Source organism: Halichondria panicea, chromosome 4 (genome assembly GCF_963675165.1).
Source record: "Halichondria panicea chromosome 4, odHalPani1.1, whole genome shotgun sequence".
Lineage (NCBI taxonomy): Eukaryota > Metazoa > Porifera > Demospongiae > Suberitida > Halichondriidae > Halichondria > Halichondria panicea.
In genome coordinates this window covers 216,007-236,270 of record NC_087380.1, presented here as the reverse complement: position 1 = coordinate 236,270, position 20,264 = coordinate 216,007, and the positions used below count along the sequence as shown (strand labels likewise).

Sequence of the window (20,264 nt, the reverse complement as noted above, 5' to 3'; positions counted from 1 at the left end):
CACCCAGGTTAGCACAGAAGGTCATCTCTCCCAGTGTAGTTGGTACAGTACAACAGTAGGACCCGGTTGGAGTGAGGGAGTTGTTAGCCTCTCTACGGTTTAGCACAATGACCTGAGGTGCATTCCTCACAAAGTAGAACTGCTGTCCAGCATTCATTGAGCCACCATTTTGCAGTAACACACTCCCATCAGGATACGTCCACTGTCCTAGTCCTCCATTACCATTGTTGTCAGCATTACTTCTACAGCAGGCAGTGAGGTCAGTGTTACAAGTGAGAGAAGGGAGACCACCCACAGCATCCTCTCCAATGTCAGTAATGAGGATCTCAGTATTGTTAGTAGTGATGACATAGTTTGTTGATCTCAGGGTGAACCAAACTGCATACCAATATAAATATCAATATCAATTAACTGAAGCAAATTTTAATTACAGATCTGACTACATTATTATATTTTGAGGGTATAAACTTTCGTGGAGAGACCCTTTTATTACCAGCATGCAGCTTTTTGGCGCATGTATGCAGTGATATTAATATTCGTGGGTATAAATGTTAGCGGTACTGCTTAAATCAGCGAAAGTTTATACCATCAAAAACATACTGCAAACGTCTAAATTAAAACGCCACAAACCCGAATATGAATATAGAGGCGACACCATAGATTATTTTAGTAGTGTTTACTATTCAGGCGTTTACGGGTTTGTGATGCATAGTATAAGAATAGAACAATACTATAATAGATATAGCCAGTCCAGTGCTCATACTTTGCTGTCCAGAGGCCATTGCTCCAGTAGCTATCAGCATCATCAGTACTACACCACCAAGACTCATGGCTGCTTTATAGTCTTTCCAGTTCTGCATCACAAACATGGGAATTAACACTTCATTGCTGAGCTGTATGTAACAGGCTAGCTCCTTCAGTTTACTCTTATCAATTGGTCAAAAATATGTACTGTCATAACATAGATTAAAGAATACATGCAAGTTTAGTGCACTGTGGGAGGGCTTCAGGTGATTCTATGCCATCTGCATGCATACACAGTCATAATTATATATAGACTATACCAGATGAATGCAATGATCATGCCTAGGCAGTGGAGCTTTTGCAGAATTTCATTAAAACAGAGGAAAGAGAAGAGATCCAAGAAGCTTACTTTACTGTCTCAAGGGCACACTTACACTATATATGGATGATCATGATAAGATTAAAAGACGAAGTTTCAAGCGATCCTCAGCCCCATGCATGAGTTCGAATTCTACCTGTAGAGACAAGACGTAATCACAGGTAGAACCATATCGGGCAACTGAAGCCTGGAACAGCATTCAGTTAGACCATCCGTAATTAAAGATGGACGTCAAAATAGAGTCTGGCATGTAATCATTATCTTATAAGCTTGCTCAAATAAAACAGACTGAAAAAAAGCAAGGCATGAATAGAATACATTTTGGTGGTTCATACGGGAAACTCATAATTATTATACCATGCACTTATTCGATTCTGCGGCTTTAACTCAAGGGTTCATATACTCATAATAATAATAATAATAATAATAATAATAATACTGCATTGATCATGATATATATTTGCTATAAGTGATCAGTGATCATAACTTGATGACTACAAAATGACATTAAGGTTAAACAATCGCTATGCAAATGCTTATATCTAAAAGAAAATTTGTATCTGCAAAAAACTGAAAAATTCTACAATCATGATGGGAGTGTATGAATGATGTAGTTAGTGATAAAGTCCATTAGTGGCAGTTAGCATACAGTGGGTCTCCACTGGTCGTGTTGGGGGGAGGGGGGTCATGGGTGGTAGTGTTGGGGGGAGGGGGGCCATAGGTAGTCATGCTGTAGGCAATGCACTCAGTGACCTCAAAGTCACCCCTGGCATCCACTGTCTCCTGTTGTGAGGGTTGTGGAGGGGGTGGAGACGTTTGTTTAGTAGCCATTATAGTAGCCCTGTTCTCATAGCCAGCTGATGGGCCTCCCACCATCTGTGGAGGGGGTGGAGGGGGCGGTGATGTTTGTTTGGTAGCCATTATAGCAGCCCTGTTCTCATAGCCAGCTGATGGGCCTCCCACCATCTCATACTCCCCACCACTCGGTTGTTGGAACTTGGACACTTCCTCATATTCATGATCACCCATTTCTATCATCTCGTATGGTTGTATCTCACCCGTACTGACCACACCCTTTAGGGATACGGGGGGTAGAGCACTGCAGGGAGGGGGGGCAAGACAGTAAACGCATGAATTTAGAAGCTTATACTTTAGCAGACAATGAACAATTATTATTAACACAGAAGGAATAATAACATGGATACACTCACTTTGTTGTTCTGTGGACAGTCAGCTTCTCTCTCCTGCTCTTGAACACCAGCACAGCAATCACTATGACTGTAACAGCAATGATAAGGACAATGACCACCCCCACCAATCACTGCAGCTGATGACTCACTACCCACAGGTATAGTGTTACACTCGGTGTCCTCAAAGTTTGATATCTCCACCTGACAAGTCTTGTCCACTCGTATAAAAACCCTCTGTACTCTCAGTAAACCATCGTCAGCAATCCAGCGTGATATGCCACCAATGAAGCTGGAGGTAGTGATGGCACGGAAGGTTACAGCTTGGTTTGACTCTGGGAAGCATTGGAAGGATGGCTCTTGGATATCACTAAGAGCAAAGGAACACTGACAAAGACCCTGGATCTCAGACACCAGTGCTTCAGTGACAGCAGTTAGCCTGTCTGGTTGTTCCTGTAATTATGGAGACTGGTTCTAAGCGACACAATGTTATAATTATTGCACTCACGACCCAGTCAGGACAGTTGTTGATGTTGGTAAGTCTGAGCTGGAACAACACTGAGGTTATAGTGGGGGACACTATCGGAGGAGAGGCTATAGGAACGAAGAAAGATAATTAATTATAATAATAATAACAGGACAACTCACATTGTGAAGTTCCCCCTGCTCCACTAGCGCTCACATCGACACTGTACTCTGACCCCGGGTCCAGTCCTCCAATGATAGTACCACTCTTGTCACTGGATACTGTCACTTGTTGAGAGCCTTGTCTCTTACGATTGGGTGTTGTCGTGACAACAGAGTATGTCACTATGTAACTCTGAATGAAGCCATTGGACTGAGCTTTGTTGAGTTGAGTCCAGCTGACATTCATGGCAGTCCCGTTGAGTCTGTCTACAGTTACCCCGGTAACCACTGGGGGCTGTGTTTGCTCAGTGTAGCAGTCTATCTCAGTGACATCACTACAGCCGACACCACTCACTGCCTCAACACTGACCAGGTACCGGGTAGAGGCAGCTATGGGGGGGGGGGGGAGTACAGTCAGCATGGTAGAATGACGATACTGTACGTAGCTCGAAACATGTAAACACAGTACACACACAATATATAATATGTACCATAACTTAACTTTACGTTGGTCCAATAACGTTAATTTTGTAAGTATATAAGCCTTCAGATGATAATTATGAAGCCTTTTTTCGATAAATACTACGACCTGAAAATAGGGAATTATGGCCTGTTTCAAATTTGGGATTTGAGCATACCACCTGAAAGAGCTCCTTCTAAACTTTCAGAAAAATTGTAAAATTGTTGAAATTGAATCACCAGAACTCTAGTTACAGAGCCGATTCAAAATACAGCTTATAAATTATAACACACAACAGCAATCCCTCTAGTACTCACCTAGACCCTCCACAGTGGTCGTGGTGATAATGTCCTCACTGTCAAATGGAGTAGAGAGACTGACTATGTTCCCTACAGCCACTTTACTGTACTGTTTGACCTCAACTTGATAACTGAGGACAGGGTCAGTTGGAGGGGACCAGCTCACACTCAGAGTGGAGGGAGAGAGGGAGGAACACACCACATCACTCACTGGCTGGGGGGCTGTATATGAGAGGAGGAGGTATCAATGCAACAGCTGGAACACTAGCTCTATAGGAGGGACCACCCTCCCTAACAATAGTCCTAGCTCTATATGAGGGACCACCCTCCCTAACAATAGTCCTAGCTCTATAGGAGGGACCACCCTCCCTAACAATAGTCCTAGCTCTATAGGAGGGACCACCCTCCCTAACAATAGTCCTAGCTCTATAGGAGGGACCACCCTCCCTAAGAATAGTCCTGTCAATGGCTAACAAGTAACTCACTGGTGTCCTGTATGGTGATGGTTGAGTTGGTACAGAGATTGATGATATTGACTTGTGGTACATTCACACAAGCCATACAAGTGTACTCTCCTCCAGTCATCTCAGAGGGCAAGTTGAGAATGTTGTCAGAGTCCACAATGTCTCCACCCGACCCACTCCACATGAAGGTGGGTGTGGCTACAAAGTTATCAATGACAGATGCAGTACAGGTGATGGAGGACACTTGTCCACAACGCTCCTCCCTCACAGGCACACCAGTCAACACCTCAGGAGGGGGAGCAGCTGAGGGAGAGGGGGGGGGAGGAAGTAAAGCATCACTATTATAGACATACAAGTAGATTTTTCTCTGGTGAAAAAAGGGCCATACTCTCAAAAGTACATTCTCATTAAAAAAGAAATGTTTTTAATGAGATTCAAAATGTATTAGCACGGACTATACTTAATTTAGCGTTAATTACAAATTCGCAAAAATTTGCTAAAATTAGTACATGCTTATAATACAATAAACAAAATCACTAACAACTGCTACCTACTGTATTGTACGAAACTGAATCATATGAAGTCTTCACTAACGCCCACTCACTAACCTAGTACAGTGAGGGTGTAAGTATCAAAGTCTGTGGCAGGGTTGATGAAGGTTGAGTCTGCTGGGATAAGGCTGACAGTGCAAGTGTAGTCTCCGCTGCTCTGTGCTGGTAGGTCCACTGGTGAGAGTGTGAGAGCAGCACTATCACTGGAGGCTATGAGGTTGGGTCCAGTCCAGGAGTAGTCCAGAGTCACAGCAGTCGTCACTACACTAGTGTCATAGCCAGCGTTACAGGAGAGGGTGTGGTTAGTGCCATGGTAGACGGGGGTGGGTGAGGACACACTCACAGTGGGAGGGGGGACTGTGGGGGGTAGGATAAAGGACAGTGAGGCTATGACACTGCTTACTGTCCACTGTGAGGGCTATAGAGCTTCTGCCAGTACTAGTGATGTCCACTGCAGGTATGCTGATAGTGGCAGTACATGTGTACTGAGTGGCGTTGGTTGTGAGGAGGGGGTCAAAGGTCAGTGTGTTGGTACGGCCATTGAGTACCCCAGATAGTGGCTGGTCAGACAGTGTCCACTGTATGAGTGGCTCCACAGAGAGAAGGTCCTCCACTGAGACTGAGCAGGTGAGGTCGAGGGAGGACCCAGCCAGCACTGGTAGGGGACTACTGGGTGATATCTCCACAACAGGGACTGGGAGGACTGCAGGGAGGGACATTACAACACAGTCAAGTAGATAGAACCATGCACGCACGCACGCACGCACGCACGCACACACACACACACACACACACACGCACACACACACACACACGTACCCTCCACAGTTATGCTCAGAGTGTCTGTATTGGTGGCTGACATAATGTACATATTGTTGGGTTCAGAGGTCACAGTAGCAGAGCATGTGTAGGTCCCAGTGTCACTGAGACTCAGCACTTGAATGGCCTCCTCCACACTAATCACACCATCACTGACAGTGTCACTAGTCGTGTCTCTGTTAGCACCTCCAGTTATATCTCGTGTCACACTAGTGATTGTGTTCACTCCAGCGTTGTCAGGGGTAACCACACAGCGTAGGACCTGACCAGTAGTTCCCTCGTACAGTGTGGCAGACCGACTAGCATTGATCATCACTTGAGGGGTATTAACTGGAGGGGGGATCACACACACACACACAGGGCTAATGAGAGGGGCTTACTCTGCACAGTGACCACTGATGAGCTCAGGATGCTCTGATCAGCGATGGTGCTGTCAGGTATAGTATGGTTGACTCTACACGTGTAGGGACCAGCTTGAGATGTCTGGACACTGGCGAAGATCAGAGAGCTGATGAGGGTAGCATTAGTAGTGATGTCAGTGACTCCTGTTATCATGACATCACTAGTCTCTCCAGTTATGAGGGCACCATCACGATTGAACCACTCCACCTCCAGTGTGGTACCATCAGCCTGGTCATCTCCTCTAGTTCCCTGACACATAAGAGTGTGCTCAGAGCCAGCTAGCACAGTGGAGGCAGGACTAATGGAGGCAGCAAAGGCAGCCACTGTACAATATGTAAGAGTAACTATTAAGAGTGAACCACTAATTAAGAAAATGTACAATGTAAGTACACACAATACCCGTACATTAGCTTTCCTGGATGTGAGAGTATTTCACCCAAATGCGCCATGCTATCGCTCCAAAGACACCGCCACCATCCACAAGCAACATGAGGCACCCAAAAAAAGAGAATACAATCAAAGAGTTCAAAACGTAGAACATGGTGTGTTTACACCTCTCGTATTCTCAACTACAGGCAGCACGGGAAAGGAAGGAACAACGCTCTACAAAAGACTAGCAGACATGTTATCAAGAAAACAAGAAAAACCATACTCTATTGTCATGGGATGGATAAGATGTCAGCTAAGTTTTGCCATCATTCGATCAGCAATTATGTGCATACGAGGAACCAGATCTGCATTTGCAAAACCAATTACGAAGGGAACCTGACCCTGGCAGCTGCCGAAGGTCAGACCCCTAGGTAAGAACTTCGAACTTTATACTATAACACTATATTTTTCTTCTTGAAAAAAAAAAAAATAATAAATGTACAGAATACACATACACTGTACAGACCCTAACCCTACAGCCCCCCTCACCTCCCACTGTGAGTGTGGTGGATGTGTTGGTGGTGGTTCCAGTGATGAAGGTATCACTCTGAGGCACTACACTGGCCTCACACTCATACAAGGTGTCATTGCCAATAAAGTCTCTTGTCAATGGCTGGAATTCCAACAAGCTAGTGTACACCTGGTCATCATTAGTATTAGTTCTAGTGAGGTTTTTAAACGGCCCCACAGTGAGTTGTTCTCTGGTGGTCAGTACGACACCCTCCTTTCTCCATGTAGGTTCAAGGTTCACCATAGTATCAACAGCTGATGATAGAGTGACCTCACAACCCAGGGTCAGGAATAGGCCAACAGTGTAGCCATCCATCATGGGGTCAAAAGTGATCCTGGCATCAGGTCTCGGGACTATGAAATAGGAATGCATAATAAGAGACATTGGAATGAGACAGAGACCTACTTTGCACACTGACAATGGTGGATGTAGTGTTGGAGAGGTCAGGGAGATCAGCGCCAGGAATGTTGTAGTCTGCTACACACACGTACATACCGCCACGACTGGTTCTCAGGGGGTCAAAGGTTGCCATAGTGCTAGACTCTGCCACAGTCAAGATGTTGGTAACAGTGACATCATCATCAGACGAGACCACACCCACCCATGAGATGGTGGGTGGAGTTACTAGGGGGGTAGGGGGCGTGGCAGTACAGAGGAGAGAGAGGGAGGAGCCTGCCACAGAGTCACCAGACACACTGATGGTCACCACAGGGGGTAGGGGGGCTGTGGGGGGGGGGTCAGTACATGTATACACTCATGTGTGCACACTTACCCTCCACTGTGAAGTCTACAGAAGCTGATCCTTGAGAGCTGGACAACACAAAGGAATCAGCAAATGATCTTCTCACAGTAGCCCTACAGATGACTCCAGTGTAGCGAGTGCTCAGTACAGGGATGGGGAGAGTGTTGGTGAAGGTTGGTACACTACCAGTGGCAGTGGTGATGGGATCACTGTCAGTGGAGATCTCCCACACAATGTCCACTACCACGTTTCTATCCACAGCATTGTCCACAGTGATGGTACAGGTAAGGGAAGAGGGTGTGCCGGCAGTCAAGGAAGTGGGTGTGGTCAATGATACTCCAGGGATGGGGACTGGAGGGAGATGGTGATTAATAGAATGAGATATTCTTTGACTTACTTGTCACCATGACATCACGTTGTGTCTGATCCTCCATCACCTGATCAAGTGCAGGAGACTCTAACTGACCAACACAAGTGTAGCCAGCTCTACCATGACTGGTCCTCAGAGGAGAGAAGGTCAGAGTGGAGGCATCACCAGAGGAGATGACACTGAAGTCATTATCAGTAGCTGTCCACACTGCAGTGGGTGGGTTGACTAGTCCACTGATACTCAGAGAGACTTCACAATGCAACGAGTACTCAGAGCCAGCAGTGGAGGAACCAGCAGGGGTGATGGTGAAATCAAGAATGTCAGGAGGCACTGTATAAAACAATTTATAATTATGGCTTCAACAATTTACAATCAAGTAATCAATTAAAAAGCACTGTACGTGTACACACCAACTCACCTATGACAGTGAGAGTGATGACCTCTGACCCCCCAGGGGCTCTACAGATAAGAGTGGATCCATGCATGCCATCACTGACCAGAGGTATAGTGTAGTCTAGCTCTGATCCAGTTCCAGTGGCTAGTACACTCATGTCAGAGTCCAGCCATTCTATAGTACCAGTCAGATCACTCTCACAAGTGAGGGTGGCAGACTGACCCACTGTTAGCTGTGGGGGGTCTATGATACGAACACCTGCACAGGGGGGGGTCTAAGAGTTGGTTAGTTAATAGCTACAACTCACCAGATATGGGTATGCTCTGTGCACTGGTGCCTCTGCTGTTGCTGACTGTACAGGTGAAGTTACCCACCAGATCAGCAATGGTAGTAGCAGTCAGGACATTCTCATAAGATGTTGTGGTTATATAAGACACAGTTTGTGTGAGAGTGTATCCAGTAGAGACAGTATCTCCATCCCTGGTCCACACCACCTCACTAGCTGGACCACCATTAGACACACACGTCAGAGTGAGGGTAGATCTATTGAACACCAGATCACCAGGTATAGTGGGAGTACCTACAGTACACACACGTACTACAGGCACATGTTAGACTACTACTCACCTTGTCCCTCAGGGTAGAGTCCGATGTGGATGGTCTGATCAGAGCTCTCTGACACTGGAATCTGACAGCGGTAGATCCCAGTAGCTGGTGCTAAAGAACTGTCTCTATTGAGTGACACTCGACTGGGGTTGCGTGTCATGTAGAGCATGGAATTAGAGAAAGCAACATTGTCCCCAGTAGGGGTCAACCATTGCCCTGCCCCCACTGGGCCCACAGTGTCTGATGTTCTACAGCAATCTTCGTACGGGGTGAGGCAATGAAGAGCTGCCAGGTCCTCTCCAAACTGGTCTGGTCTGATGACAGAGTTGTCAGGTAAGAGCTCTCCATTAACAAGGAAGCTCACATCTGCAATAACAATAACACACTGTACATGAACACAAGCACATACCAGTCGCAGGGTCAGTTGTATGAGTGATGACCTCACTGTTGGGTCCAGCTCCACTGCCACTGTTGGGAGCCACAAAGAATGAGTACAGTGTTCTGGGAAACACAGAGACAGAGAATTCCCTCGTGTCAGTTCCAGAGACAGTATCGAGAGTAGGAGGAGGAGTATAAGTTACTGTATAGCCAGTGATCTTACTGTTCCTGCTAATACAAGGAACTCTATCCCATTGGATGGTGATGGGACTAGATCTAGAGGTATTGACTCTCAAGTTCTGTACAGGAGCATTAGGAGCAGCTGGTAAAGTAGTAGCTGTCTCCAACACAGGTGAACTGGTACCAGCTCCATTGGTCCCAGTGATAGTCAACTGGTAGTCATTGAACCCTTCAAGACGAAATATACTACCAAAAGTGAATGTTGTAACATCTCCATTGAGCCTTTCTTGTGGAGTGTTGGAGATATGCTCAGGGCAGTCTCCACGATAGTCGAGGTCAAGGATGTATGTAGTAACCAGTTCATTTGGTGGTTGTGTCCATGAGAAAGTGAGGGTGGTGGTGGTACGATCAGTCACAGTCACACTGGGGGCAGAGGGGACACCATCTGGGGGATAATGATATCATTAACACTATCTCACAAGCAATGGATAGTAACTCACAGACAGTGATGCTCCTGCTGTCAGATCCCTCACTACTGGGGCTTACTTGAGGGTAGGCCGTTGAGGTTGTACTCACACTAGCTCTGCACGTGTAGTCACCACTGTCTGTTGTCATGGCATTGGTGAGGGGAACAGAGAGAGTGGTAGATCCTCCTGATAGAGGTCCACTGACTAAGGAGAACCCCATTCCCCTGGGGCCATCCCACTCCACACTGGCAGACACTGGCACATCCACCACTGATGAGTCCACACTCACACTACACCAGAGAGGAGGGGAGGTGGCCACAAAGAGATTACCAGGATCCACAATGGAGACACTCGGAGTGGTAACTGGGGAATGAGAATACTAGAGCACTTCCACACATAGTTCACAGACTCACCTTGAACCATGAGGTCTTGTGATCCACTACCCAACACTTGGGGAGTGTTGAGATGGGGGGAGGTGATAGTTGCCCGGCAACTGTACTGTCCACTGTTGGAGAGCATCAAGGGGTTAAAGGTCAGAGTGGGTGTGGTCAACACTCCCCCCACCACCCCAGTCTGTCCGGGATTGTCTTGAGTGAACTGGTAGGTGATGGTTGGAGTCAGAGAGTCCCCTCCAGTCACAGCACATGTGAGAGTGTATCTCTGACCAGCCATTGGAGAGGGGGCCAGTGTTAGGGTTATCACTACAGAGGTCAGAGTACAATATAGGGGCTGGGACAATATCATACCTAACACACAATCTTTTTTACCTCACCGAAAATTACATAAACCATTGCACAATGTATACTGGTAGCATGCTCACCTAAGCAGGTTGGTGTAGTGCTCCAGTCTCCACTGGCCTCACAGGTCACAGTGGCCCCTCCCACCAGCACACCAGTGTTACAGGTGTAGGTCACCATTCCTCCAAGAGTTGTGTCAGGAGTGGGTGGTCCAGGAGAGCCATTGGTAATAGTGGGAGGTGGGCCACAGTTCACAGCTGAACATTATTATGATTGGCATACATATGCATCACAATAACTTACGTGAACAAGTTGATAGAGGTCCCCAGGCCCCACTAGCCATACAGGTAGCCATTGCTGTGGTGACTCCAGTGGAGATCTGGTATCCAGTGTCACAGGCGTAGGTCACTATCCCTTGGTACACTGTGCTGGAGGGTGCTCCAGGAGTTGCATTGGTGCCAGAGGGAGGGTCACCACATGAGACACCTGTATCCATTAATCATGCATCGTAATGTACAAGTTTAAAGAAGTAGAAAGTAGATGTATTTGATACATACGTGAACAAGTTGATAGAGGTCCCCAGACCCCATTAGCCATACAGGTAGCCATTGCTGTGGTGACTCCAGTGGAGATCTGGTATCCAGTGTCACAGGCGTAGGTCACTGTCCCTTGGTACACTGTGCTGGAGGGTGCTCCAGGAGTTGCATTGGTGCCAGAGGGAGGGTCACCACATGAGACACCTGCATTCATTAATCATGCATCGTAATGTACAAGTTTAAAGAAGTAGAAAGTAGATGTATTTGATACATACGTGAACAAGTTGATAGAGGTCCCCAGACCCCATTAGCCATACAGGTAGCCATTGCTGTGGTGACTCTAGTGGAGATCTGGTATCCAGTGTCACAGGTGTAGGCCACCACTCCATTGAGCATTGTGTTGGAGGGTGCTCCAGGAGAGCCATTAGAGACAGAGGGAGGTGTCCCACAATCAATGGCTGCACAGAACAGAGTAACTGGACCAGCCTAACACACTCAGAAAATAACTCACGATCCATAGTACAGGCTGGCTCAGGTTCCCAGCTCCCATTAGCCTGACAAGTTATGGTGGCTGATCCAGAGATATTGAACCCACTAGTGGTGCAGGTGTAGGTGGCCATCTCTCCAAATGTTGTACCAGCTATTGTCCTACTGCCATCAGAAATGGTGGGAGGGGCTCCACAGTCAACAACTGCATGGGAAATGCAAGATAAATACAGAGCTCCAATACACCGTGATGTGGGGCAATTTTCGTGGGGTAAAAATTCGTAATTTTTCTGGGAAAACTGATCCCGACGAACATTTTACCCACGAAAACCATTACCAAAACGCATGCAATGCTGTGCATGCACGTAATGAGAAGCAAACAAAATAAAATCATCGCTGTTTCAAGTTCAATGAATTTTTTCACCCACGAAGATTACCTGCTATATGGTAACAATTGAATGCATCTATACGAGAACAGAGGGAGGGACACCACAAACCACAGCTGAGTGGGTGAACACTGGTATTCTGAACATATGCATCACAATACTTACGTGAACAAGTTGGTACAGTCTCCCAGGCCCCACTAGCCATACAGGTAGCCATTGCTGTGGTGACTCCAGTGGAGATCTGGTATCCAGTGTCACAGGCGTAGGTCACTGTCCCTTGGTACACTGTGCTGGAGGGTGCTCCAGGAGTTGCATTGGTGCCAGAGGGAGGGTCACCACATGAGACACCTGTATCCATTAATCATGCATCGTAATGTACAAGTGTAAAGAAGTAGATGTATTTGATACATACGTGAACAAGTTGGTAGAGGTCCCCAGGCCCCACTAGCCATACAGGTAGCCATTGCTGTGGTGACTCCAGTGGAGATCTGGTATCCAGTGTCACAGGTGTAGGTCACCACTCCATTGAGCATTGTGTCAGGTGAGGGTGCTCCAGGAGAGCCATTAGAGACAGAGGGAGGTGTCCCACAATCAATGGCTGCACAGAACAGAGTAACTGGACCAGCCTAACACACTCAGACAATAACTCACGATCCATAGTACAGGCTGGCTCAGGTTCCCAGCTCCCATTAGCCTGACAAGCTATGGTGGCTGATCCAGAGATACTGAACCCACTGGTGCAGGTGTAGGTGGTTGTCTCTCCAAATGTTGTACCAGCTAGTGTCCTACTGCCATCAGGAATAGTGGGAGGGGCTCCACAGTCAACAGCTGCACATCCTATGGGCAATCAGTAGGATTGTTATAAATGCATGTCATTCAACAGTGCATGGAATAGCAAAATCCGTCATCACAGAGTACAAGAGGTAGCTATCACTATACTGGCACAATAATCATATACACAAGGCTTTAAACAAATATTATAGGTTCATAAAAACATAATAACAGCGATTGCCTCAGATATTCAACACTCTCACCTGTACAAGTTGGTTCACTGCCATCCCAAGCACCAGCAGTACACGTCCTCATTGAGTCACCACCAGTTAGATCAAAGCCAGTGTCACAGGAGTAGGTGGCCACAGTAGTAACTCGTCTGTAGCCATTATCTGATACAGTGCTATAGCTGATCACTCCATTTAGAGCAGTGAGGTCTGGACAGGCACCCCCTGTGAGATAATGAGAATGGTTGGTAGTGTATGTGTGAGGAGGTCCCATACCTGCACACACCAGAGGTGACCCGGACCAGTCACCCACACCACTCAGACTATTACTAGTCACTCCACAGGTCCTGGCACTGAGGTCAGTGGTGAGGGCAGACCCAGCCTCACAGGTGTGAGTGGCCACAGTGTTCTCACCCAGTGTTAGGTCAGAGTAGGAGATCATCCCATTGGTCAGTGGGAGAGTGGGGCACACAACTGGAGAACACAAAATACCAATATAGCAATAAAGCTGTGTGTGTAATAGTTTAAGAATGAAAATTGTTGGAAAAAATAAATATTGTAGGCAAAATACTGTCGAAGCGAAGAGTGGTGAACTACCGATACTTGCACAGGAGTCGCGTTTAAGAAAATCTTGGTTAGGGTTGGGCTGGGCCGTGGCAATTTGATCTCTGATTTGACCCCCCCCCCCCCATTAACCTACCTTGCATTCCAATTGATGCCTCAAATGCTTTTGAGAAGAGTTACATTCTTTATTTTACCGAAATGGCCCTCCATAAAAATAAGTGATGCCATGAATTTTTAAATACTGTTTGGACTTAACTACAGCACCAATACATACACGTCCTTTACCCACCCAAACACTCACTCACCCAGGTTAGCACAGAGGGTCTTATCTCCTCCAGTAGTTGGTACAGTACAACAGTAGGACCCGGTTGGAGTGAGGGAGTTGGCATTCTCTCTATGAGACAGTCTGATGAGTTGAGGGTCATTCCTTAGCCTGTAGAACTGCTGTCCAGCAGCCGCTGAGTCCCTATTGTTCAGTAGTAAACTCCCATTAGGATACGCCCATTCTCCTAGCCCTCCCACACCGGTCTCAGCATCTCTACAGCAGGCAGCGAGGTCAGTGTTGCAAGTGAGTCGAGGATTACCACCAGTAGCATCCTCTCCAATGTCAGTGATGAGGATCTCAGTATTGTTAGTGGTGATGGTGGTTGATCCCAGGGTGAACCAAACTGCATATAATTAGACCAATAACAATTATTATTATTGCCAACGTACTGAGGCAAAATTTTAACAGATCTGGTCTATTCAAATGACTAAAGCGCCACACAAATATTTATTGAATAATCATAAATGCCACAGACTTGGATTATACACATTTTTGTGTAGTTTGCGCAATGCATGCAATCACAGGAAACAGAAGTGCCCTTGAATAAACAAGCACGCTTACACTAATAAACACACTTTAGTAATAAAAAAACCCTAAAATAGCACATATCTTTCACTGGGTGTGTATTACAAATATGAGTGTTATAAATTGCGATAAAAATTATCTCAAGGAAACACAACTTTTTTATTTTGAGCGAGTTACCCAGAAAAAAATAGGATAGTTTTCGAGGCCTCTGTGTAGAACGTCATGTAGGTGCACCACTCCCTGTCTCTCCCTTATTTACATGTATGATGCAATTATTAATGTGGTTAGAGGTTTTACACACGTAAAACGACGCATTCATATCACAATGTCCGTAGTGGTATATATATATGATCTGAGTTGCCTGTAATAATTATACCGTCCTGGTTTTGCGATGGCATACAAACTGAACAATACTGCATGTATAATATATACTAATATATACGGTCATACTTTGCTGTCCAGAGACCATTGCTCCAGTAGCTATCAGCATCAACAGTACTGCACCACCAAGACTCATGGCCATGGCTGCATACATATACACCTCAGTCCACACAGGATCAGTCCACACAGGATCAGTCCACACAGTGATTGACTCAGTACTCTTCCACTGAGTTTAATAGTTTCAGTCCATGCCAGTTCTGCATATCTGCGCATGTAGGACCAGAAAGCCAGAAATCGGAAAAGGCGGAAGTGAAAGGTAAATGAGTGGGCGTAGCAGGGCAATGCATTCCAAGGTTAACCCTTGATTTTGCACAGAGAGATATCCTCTTGCCTGATCACTCTACTAGTCTATGCAGAGATACAAAAGAAAGGGGATTGGAAACGAAATTTTTACGAAATTTTTGTGTGAAGCATTCCGCGTTATAGGGCGTGGCTAAAACTACAAAGGATTATATTTATAGTCAGCATGCTCATTACCAGTCTTGACTGCTCTACAATGTGCTGTACATAGAAACAGTGAAATTGATCATTTTTAATGTTGATTTTTCTAAAAAGTAAAGAGAATTTAGCTCTAAAAAGTCGACTAAGCCATGCAGCCACTATTACTAGACAAATAAATGCTATGCAAGAAGAAATAGCCTTTACTATGAAGTTGTAGGAGGGACAGGCCCGTGGCGTGTCTAAAAGTATACTAAAGCAGTTTGAAGGACTATACTGCAAACGTTTATGAACAGTACAGCTTATCTATAGCATGAAGCCATTCTATGTAGCACTTAGATACATAATAACCAAGTCAAGCAATGTCCTTTGCTGTTTTGACTTCACAGGAGGGACAGAGAAAAGTTGACATAGAGTAATTCAAGCTAAACTCAAAAAAATTGGAAACAGAGTAAAGACAACGGATTTAGAGCTTGTCAGTGGTATAAGCTTACTTCTCTCAAGTATCTCCCAGGCCCTGAGTGATCTCTAGTGGATAGGAGAGCTAGAAACCAGGGATATAAAACTTTTCCATGTAATTATTTGCGAGCGCAATAATTACACGGAGTGCTTCACCGGATGTCAGTCCTTTTACATAGGGCGTGGGCGGTCGTTTCCAATCCCCTTTCTTTTGTATCTCTGGTCTATGTAAGTAAGTAGAAAGCTGGCCAGCCTAGATTTAAGTAGACTCTCCATTGTCTACAGTATATAGACTTGATATAATAGCTAGCTACTTGCACATGTCTGCAGTAGACTCTAGCTAGCTAGATCTACATGCACAATGACTGAATTAATTATGTCTGTACACTGAGCTAGATTTAGTATGAATTTAACATTATCATTTTTAATTCAGCCAGTCACCTAACTCCTACTTATACTCCCCAATTTATTGTCCAGAGGTTATTTGGCTCTATACTGAAACACGCCGAGCCACTTTTCTGACTTTCTGAGAGCCATGATTATAGAACGGGAACTGGAATAATTATGTTCAACCATGGTCTATATACAAGCAATTAAGTATATCAGCCAATAAGTTATGTTAATATACTCAAGTTACTTTAATCGACTGGAACTTGCTGAGCAACTTTTCTGACTTTCCGAGAGCAGTGGTTCGTTAACGGGAACCCTGAAAAATAATATATTCAGTGCTGGTCTATAGACATGCATGCAGATATCAGCCAGTATGTTGATATAATTATACTCAAGTTTACAATTCTGAGGTTACTTTAATCGACTGGAACTTGCTAAGCAACTTTTATGACTTTCCGAGAGCAGTGGTTCGTTTAACGGGAATCCAGAAAAATAATATATTCAGTGCTGGTCTAGACATGCATGCAGATATCAGCTAGTATGTTGATATAATTATACTCTTCTGAGGTTTTTTGAATCGACTGGAACTTGCTGAGCAACTTTTCTGACTTTCCGAGAGCAGTGGTTCGTTAACGGGAACCCTGAAAAATAATATATTCAGTACTGGTCTAGACATGCATGCAGATATCAGCCAGTATGTTGATATAATTATACTAAGTTTACAATTCTGAGGTTACTTTAATCGACTGGAACTTGCTAAGCAACTTTTCTGACTTTCCGAGAGCAGTGGTTCGTTTAACGGGAATCCAGAAAAATAACATATTCAGTGCTGGTCTATAGACATGCATGCAGATATCAGCCAGTATGTTGATATAATTATACTCAAGTTTACAATCCTGAGGTTACTTTAATCGACTGGAACTTGCTAAGCAACTTTTCTGACTTTCCGAGAGAAGTGGTTCGTTAACGGAAATCCAGAAAAATAACATATTCAGTGCTGGTCTATAGACATGCATGCAGATATCAGCCAGTATGTTGATATATACTCAAGTTTACAATTCTGAGGTTACTTCAATCGACTGGAACTTGCTGAGCAACTTTTCTGACTTTCCGAGAGCAGTGGTTCGTTAACGGGAACCCTGAAAAATAATATATTCAGTGCTGGTCTAGACATGCATGCAGATATCAGCTAGTATGTTGATATAATTATACTCTTCTGAGGTTTTTTGAATCGACTGGAACTTGCTGAGCAACTTTTCTGACTTTCCGAGAGCAGTGGTTCGTTAACGGGAACCCTGAAAAATAATATATTCAGTACTGGTCTAGACATGCATGCAGATATCAGCCAGTATGTTGATATAATTATACTCAAGTTTACAATTCTGAGGTTACTTTAATCGACTGGAACTTGCTAAGCAACTTTTCTGACTTTCCGAGAGCAGTGGTTCGTTAACGGGAATCCAGAAAAATAACATATTCAGTGCTGGTCTATAGATATGCATGCAGATATCAGCCAGTATGTTGATATATACTCAAGTTTACAATCCTGAGGTTACTTTAATCGACTGGAACTTGCTAAGCAACTTTTCTGACTTTCCGAGAGCAGTGGTTCGTTAACGGGAATCCAGAAAAATAATATATTCAGTGCTGGGTCTAGACATGCATGCAGATATCAGCCAGTATGTTGATATATACTCAAGTTTACAATTCTGAGGTTACTTTAATCGACTGGAACTTGCTAAGCAACTTTTCTGACTTTCCGAGAGCAGTGGTTCGTTAACGGAAATCCAGAAAAATAACATATTCAGTGCTGGTCTATAGACATGCATGCAGATATCAGCCAGTATGTTGATATATACTCAAGTTTACAATTCTGAGGTTACTTTAATCGACTGGAACTTGCTAAGCAACTTTTCTGACTTTCCGAGAGCAGTGGTTCGTTAACGGGAATCCAGAAAAATAACATATTCAGTGCTGGTCTATAGATATGCATGCAGATATCAGCCAGTATGTTGATATATACTCAAGTTTACAATCCTGAGGTTACTTTAATCGACTGGAACTTGCTAAGCAACTTTTCTGACTTTCCGAGAGCAGTGGTTCGTTAACGGGAATCCAGAAAAATAACATATTCAGTGCTGGTCTATAGATATGCATGCAGATATCAGCCAGTATGTTGATATATACTCAAGTTTACAATCCTGAGGTTACTTTAATCGACTGGAACTTGCTAAGCAACTTTTCTGACTTTCCGAGAGCAGTGGTTCGTTAACGGGAATCCAGAAAAATAACATATTCAGTGCTGGTCTATAGATATGCATGCAGATATCAACCAGTATGTTGATATATACTCAAGTTTACAATTCTGAGGTTACTTTAATCGACTGGAACTTGCTAAGCAACTTTTCTGACTTTCCGAGAGCTGTGCTTCGTAAACGGAAACCCAGAAAATATATTTAGTGCTGGTCTTAGACAAGCAGGTAGCAGCCAATACGTTGATACACTCTTCTGAGGTTATTTAATCGACTGGGAACTTGCTGAGAAACTTTTCTGACTTTCCGAGAGCAGTGATTCGTAAACGGAAACCCAGAAAATATATTCAGTGCTGGTCCTATAATAGACAAGCAGGTATCAGCCAATAATTATGTTGATATACCTAAGTTTACAATTCTGAGGCTATACTTTAATCGACTGCATGGAACTTTCTGGAGCAACTTTTCAGACTTTTCATGAGTAGTGATTCAACTGTAATTGATAAAAAGCATTTCTCGGACAAGCAATGCAGGCAGTCAGTCCATCCATACCTTCAGTTATTGTTACTTTACTCAACTATAGAACGACTCTTGACGTTCCATGGGCAGTAATTCAAATGTTGATTACAATTTCACTAGATGCAAGATTATTATTCACGGCTCAGTGCAAAGATAGCCTTTTGAGTAAGTTCTTGACAGAAGATTCAATCATGAGAAACTATAGAGATTGAATCAAAGTGTACGGACTATACGTAGACTCTATACTATATAATTTCATTTTGCTGGGCTGATAGACTGGTGTGCATGTACCTGGTTTGTTGCATGACCATGCATGCATCTATATATATAGTGTGTTGTCAGCAGCTAATTACTATAGATTTTGCTTGAATAGATGTATTACTGTGTATTGTCTTGATAATTTGATATAATATAGTGTGTGTCATGGGTGTAGACTAAATTCTATACCAGGATCCATGCAACACAGTATACACAAATAATCCTCATTATAGTCAAGTCCTGGCAGTGTATATATATACGTAGTCTACACCAGTCCTATATACAATAGGTATATGGACGAGCAGTGACAATGAAGTAGGCAGTGATGATGCTGCGATTGAAAGACAGTTATGAGAGAGAGTGAGGAAAACTCTCACTGGATATAAATACAGGCGTATATATAGTTACAACATAAACTACATTGCAAGTAGATGATAATCGCTATAGTTAAGCTTGTAGATTGTACACTATCGTCTCTAGATATAATATGTCCTATAATAGCTGTAATGCAAAGCCTATATAATTATATAGGCGATAGGAAAATGGGGGTGAGGCTGAAGCCCCCCATGCAGGTGATTCTGGTGCATCCAAAGCACTTCCTGACACAATAATTTATGTTGCTTACATTTTATAGAAGGCAAGCGTAATTATATCTCTACCAAAGATTGGAGCGCCCCAATAAAAAAGACTTACTACTGTCGTGGCCGTACCGTGACCATACCGTGACCATACTGTGACAATTAATCTGTCAGTATGTAAAATGAATAATTATGTCAATAATTTTTTTACACCATAATTATAATTAAATACACCAAGCCACAGGTGTTTCAACCATTGACGAAAAGTCTGTCAAAGAAAGAGATTCCATGAAGTGTTCTGGCATTAGCGAAGATGAGGTGCAAAAATAATTATATCAATAGTTCTCGACTCAACCAGAAAAT

The 20,264-nt window shown here is 44.2% G+C and overlaps 2 protein-coding genes across 2 annotated transcripts in view; one reads left to right on the top strand and one right to left on the bottom strand.

The window, feature by feature from the left end:
- LOC135334852 (CXXC motif containing zinc binding protein-like) overlaps nt 1-20,264 on the top strand; it is a 171,553-nt gene that overhangs the window by 21,240 nt on the left and 130,049 nt on the right. The gene's annotated exons all lie outside the window — the stretch shown is intronic.
- Nucleotides 1,530-20,264, bottom strand: part of LOC135334760 (sushi, von Willebrand factor type A, EGF and pentraxin domain-containing protein 1-like) — a 39,892-nt gene continuing 21,157 nt past the window's right edge. Inside the window, exons 30-54 of the mRNA XM_064530043.1 lie at nt 11,794-11,973; nt 11,558-11,740; nt 11,304-11,486; nt 11,050-11,232; nt 10,830-11,003; nt 10,423-10,710; nt 10,043-10,372; nt 9,394-9,987; nt 9,006-9,350; nt 8,686-8,958; nt 8,403-8,636; nt 8,012-8,314; nt 7,645-7,965; nt 7,278-7,595; nt 6,851-7,225; nt 5,911-6,255; nt 5,531-5,860; nt 5,115-5,414; nt 4,769-5,068; nt 4,182-4,463; nt 3,715-3,918; nt 2,959-3,327; nt 2,819-2,904; nt 2,335-2,763; nt 1,530-2,197 (exon numbers count right to left, since the gene is read on the bottom strand). Coding sequence (XP_064386113.1) covers nt 1,754-2,197; nt 2,335-2,763; nt 2,819-2,904; nt 2,959-3,327; nt 3,715-3,918; nt 4,182-4,463; nt 4,769-5,068; nt 5,115-5,414; nt 5,531-5,860; nt 5,911-6,255; nt 6,851-7,225; nt 7,278-7,595; nt 7,645-7,965; nt 8,012-8,314; nt 8,403-8,636; nt 8,686-8,958; nt 9,006-9,350; nt 9,394-9,987; nt 10,043-10,372; nt 10,423-10,710; nt 10,830-11,003; nt 11,050-11,232; nt 11,304-11,486; nt 11,558-11,740; nt 11,794-11,973 — 7,373 coding nt within the window. The 3' untranslated portion in view covers nt 1,530-1,753. The remainder of the gene's footprint in view (nt 2,198-2,334; nt 2,764-2,818; nt 2,905-2,958; nt 3,328-3,714; nt 3,919-4,181; nt 4,464-4,768; nt 5,069-5,114; nt 5,415-5,530; nt 5,861-5,910; nt 6,256-6,850; nt 7,226-7,277; nt 7,596-7,644; nt 7,966-8,011; nt 8,315-8,402; nt 8,637-8,685; nt 8,959-9,005; nt 9,351-9,393; nt 9,988-10,042; nt 10,373-10,422; nt 10,711-10,829; nt 11,004-11,049; nt 11,233-11,303; nt 11,487-11,557; nt 11,741-11,793; nt 11,974-20,264) is intronic.